The sequence below is a fragment of the Silene latifolia genome, chromosome 1 (genome assembly GCF_048544455.1).
Source record: "Silene latifolia isolate original U9 population chromosome 1, ASM4854445v1, whole genome shotgun sequence".
Classification (NCBI taxonomy): domain Eukaryota; kingdom Viridiplantae; phylum Streptophyta; class Magnoliopsida; order Caryophyllales; family Caryophyllaceae; genus Silene; species Silene latifolia.
Genome location: NC_133526.1, coordinates 134,391,209 through 134,394,976, shown reverse-complemented (window position 1 = coordinate 134,394,976; position 3,768 = coordinate 134,391,209). Strand labels below are relative to the sequence as shown.

At 37.2% G+C, this 3,768-nt stretch overlaps 1 protein-coding gene across 2 annotated transcripts; it reads left to right on the top strand.

Moving 5' to 3' along the window:
* The first annotated feature begins 341 nt into the window (after positions 1-341).
* LOC141604457 (zinc finger BED domain-containing protein DAYSLEEPER-like) lies at positions 342-3,768 on the top strand. 2 transcript variants are annotated; one of them, XR_012526165.1, is made up of 4 exons: positions 342-612; positions 1,363-1,557; positions 3,059-3,374; positions 3,483-3,768. XR_012526165.1 is itself a non-coding variant. In XM_074422971.1 (3 exons), the coding sequence occupies exons 1-3, from the start codon at positions 577-579 to the stop codon at positions 3,611-3,613; spliced, it is 483 nt and encodes a 160-aa protein (XP_074279072.1). In that variant the 5' UTR covers positions 342-576; the 3' UTR covers positions 3,614-3,768. The 2 variants fall into 2 exon arrangements, 1 of the variants encoding a protein (XP_074279072.1); XM_074422971.1 differs by lacking the exon at positions 1,363-1,557.

The following is a 3,768-nucleotide window of genomic DNA, read 5'->3' as shown; positions in this document are numbered from 1 at the left end:
ATTAATCGGTAACGATTGGCTGACTAGAGTTTCACGTTACTGTCATGTTGACGGTGGTGATCAGTTGATCCTAGACCTGTCAAAAATCGACCCGACCCGAAAACCCGACCCGCCCGACCCGTTTTTTTAGGGTCAAGGACCCGGTTTTTTCGACCCGTGACCCGATTGACCCTAACCCGTTTTGACCCGATAATTCCCGGGTCGGGTCGGGTCGGGTCCGGGTCGACCCGTCGGGTCAAGCATCTGAAAAAAAAAAAAAAAAAAAAAAAAAAAAAAAACACGCGCAAAAAGTGAAAAGGCTGAAACTAAGTTTCATGATTTCATTCTAATTTTCCCAAAATTTCACCCGCCTCTCTCTTTCTTCTCCCTCAAAATGGAAAACCCTAGACTCCTTCTCCAGATCTCCTTTTCAATCAATTAATTTCCAAATTTTAGTGTCGGATCTTCGTTCTCTATTTAGTTGCCTTTATTCCCTTTATAAGATGCGTCCAACCCCAACTCCAACTCCAACGAATCGGACTCGCCGTCGTAAGAATACCACCAGATCTCCGTCACCTCTAAGTCAGCAACCTCGGCATGGTGTGCCGCCTATATCAACCTCCCTATCAGCAGGTGAAGTCGTTCTCCTACTTGCAATTATCGCATTATTTGGCTATGTTGTGATGTCGAATTGTTGATCTCTTTAAGTCGTCCTCTTACTTTCTTGGTATTTATTATTGGGGTAATTGTTGTCATTATTTGGCTATGTTGTGAGCACACCATGAATTTCTGCAATTATCGCATTTTTTTTGATGTATGATTTGTAATTGAGCTGAACACTGTAATATCGTTGTGAATTTTGTTTTTCAGGAGTTAATTTATCGCTTTTTTGGATTTTATTTTGATATATGATTCGCAATTGAGCTGGATAATGCATTGCTGTTGTGAATTCTGATTTTTGAGAAATTAATTATTCGCGTTCTAGATTGAATTTTGGTGTATGATCTGCAATTGAGCTGATGCACTATTGTTGTGGATTATGTTTTGTGGAATTATGAATGAATGATTCTTTTATTGTCATCTAATAGTCCGTCGATTGTGATTCATGACATATTGACAATTGAAAACAACAATTTTATGTTTGACAACATGGATAAAGTTGCATATATGTAATCTTTAGCTGTAGAGTGTATAGGTTGACATAATTATGTGTATGTTGTTTAAACTTCATGATTGCCTGCATATTTTTAGAATTATATGTGGGAATATCGATTTCCTGCAATTTTATATAGAGTTCAATGTTTATAACTTCGGACTATAATCACTTCATGTATAGAGTGCTTTTCAAATACAAGTTCTTACACATTTTTCTTACTTATGTAGGTAATTCATCATCAACGCCTTCATCTCAAAATGATAATATACCAGCACCGAGTGTATCATCCGAAACTCGAAACAGAAAGTGGACTTCTCCGGTATGGCAACACTATAAACTATTTGACGCAAGCTTATTTCCTGATGGGATAGCGCGAGCAATTTGTAAGTATTGCGATGGTGGACCAACTCTAGCATATTCTGGTAATGGCACCTCTAATTTTAAAAGACATACTAAAACTTGTCCTAAACGTCCACTTTTAGGCGTCACTCATTTAACGAGTGATGGCAGCTTCATTAAGAAGATGGACCCTTTAGTTTATAAAGAAAGAATGGCACTTGCAGTAATACGACATGCTTTTCCTTTTTCATATGCGGAATATGATGGGAATAGATGGCTGCATGAGGGTTTAAATGAGAGTTACAAACCAATTTCTAGAAATACTTTAAGAAACTACTGCATGAAAATTCATAAAAGAGAAAAACAGATTCTTAAAGAGCCCGAGTAACTTACGGAAAAATTTGTTTAACAACTGATATGTGGACTGCATTTGTTGGCATGGGTTATATTTCTCTTACGGCTCATTACATTGACTCTGAATGGAATTTGCATTCTAAAATTTTAAATTTTTGTCATTTGGAACCACCTCATGATGCTCCTTCCTTACATGACTCAATCTATGCTAAACTAAAAGAGTGGGATATTCGAAGTAAAATATTCACTATTACACTAGATAACGCTAGATGTAACGATAATATGCAAGACTTATTGATGAATAGCCTCTCTTTGCATTCTCCCATTCTTTGTGATGGTGAATATTTTCATGTGCGTTGTGCTGCTCATATCCTCAATTTGATCGTGCAAGATGGTTTAAAGGTAATTGATAGTGGGGTGCGTAAACTTAGAATGGTGGTAGCACATATTGTTGGTTCTGAGAGAAGACTTATAAAATTTAAGGGCAACGCATCAGCTCTTGGCGTTGACACTTCAAAAAAGCTTTGTTTGGATTGTGTTACCAGATGGAATTCCACATACAATATGCTTCAAAGGGCAATGATATACCGCAATGTCTTTCCTACTATGCGAGGACCTGAGATGAAAAAGTTTGATCCCCACTTTCCCGAGCCCCCCTCGGAGGCAGAGTGGATCAGAATAGTGAAAATTGTTGAACTTCTAAAACCTTTTGATCACATTACAACTCTTATTTCTGGGAGGAAATATCCTACTGCTAACTTGTACTTCAAAAGTGTATGGAAAATCCAGTATTTGTTGACGAGGTATGCAAAGTGCAATGATACTCATCTAAAAGACATGGCTGACCTAATGAGGATCAAGTTTGATAAATATTGGGAAAATTATAGCATGATCCTTTCATTTGCTGCCATATTAGACCCTCGATACAAGCTACCTTTCATAAAATATTGTTTCCATGAGTTGGACCCCGAAAGTGCAGAATTGAAGACTAAGGTTGTTAAGGATAAGTTTTACAAGTTGTACGAGGAGTATGTCAAATATAGTCCTCACGTACTGAAGGAAACAAGTGTTCAAATGATACCAGACGAATTACCAGTAAGTATATTCTTTTCATAACCTGCTATTTTTATATTCTTTGATGATGTTTGCTGGTCGAGACTGAATTTCAGTTTATCTTGACAATAGTCTTATACTCTGATATGAGAGTTTAATTGTGTTTAAATTTTGAAGGGATTTGCAAATTTCGATGGAGGTGCTGTAATTGGAGGTTTATCATATTTGGATACATATTTGGATGATGCGAGGTTGGATCATACCTTGAATATTGATGTTCTCAAGTGGTGGAAGGAAAATGAGTCAAAATACCTCGTAGTGGCCGAGATGGCTAGAGACATATTAGCTATCCCAATCACCACGGTTGCATCTGAGTCCGCATTTAGCATGGGAAGCAGAGTCTTGACAAAATGGAGGACATCACTCTTACCGAGCACGGCTGATGCCTTGTTAACTACTCGTTCATGGTTGTTTGGCTTTGATGTGCAAGAAAGTAAGACAACTAAATTTCCTTTTTTTTTTTTTTTTTTTTTTTGTAAATTGTAATCTAATTTATGATGAAACCTTGAAAACTTATATGGTGGTATTATAATGGTGACAGGCGAGGAAGAACTACAAGATGTCAACGGTTTTGAGTTTGATTTGTCGGACTTGTCGCATTTGACTATCAACCCCGAAGATGAAGAAGATGAAGGAGATGAAGAAGATGAGGGCAGTGATGAACTTGATTAATGACTTGGTTGTGAGAGGGACTCACAAAGTCACAATGAACATTTGTTATAAATTGTATCTTATGGGTTTTAATTTGTAAATTTAAGTTAAGACTATATCTACTGTGTACGCACACTCTTTTTTTGTCAATGATCAAGTACTTTGAGAGTGTTGCC

Coding starts and splice junctions, on each gene's coding strand:
- LOC141604457 (XM_074422971.1), top strand. CDS start 577: ATGGTGTGCCGCCTATATCAACCTCCCTATCAGCAG. Junction 613..3,058: donor ATCAACCTCCCTATCAGCAG/GTGAAGTCGTTC, acceptor TAAATTTTGAAG/GGATTTGCAAATTTCGATGG. Junction 3,375..3,482: donor TGGCTTTGATGTGCAAGAAA/GTAAGACAACTA, acceptor TAATGGTGACAG/GCGAGGAAGAACTACAAGAT.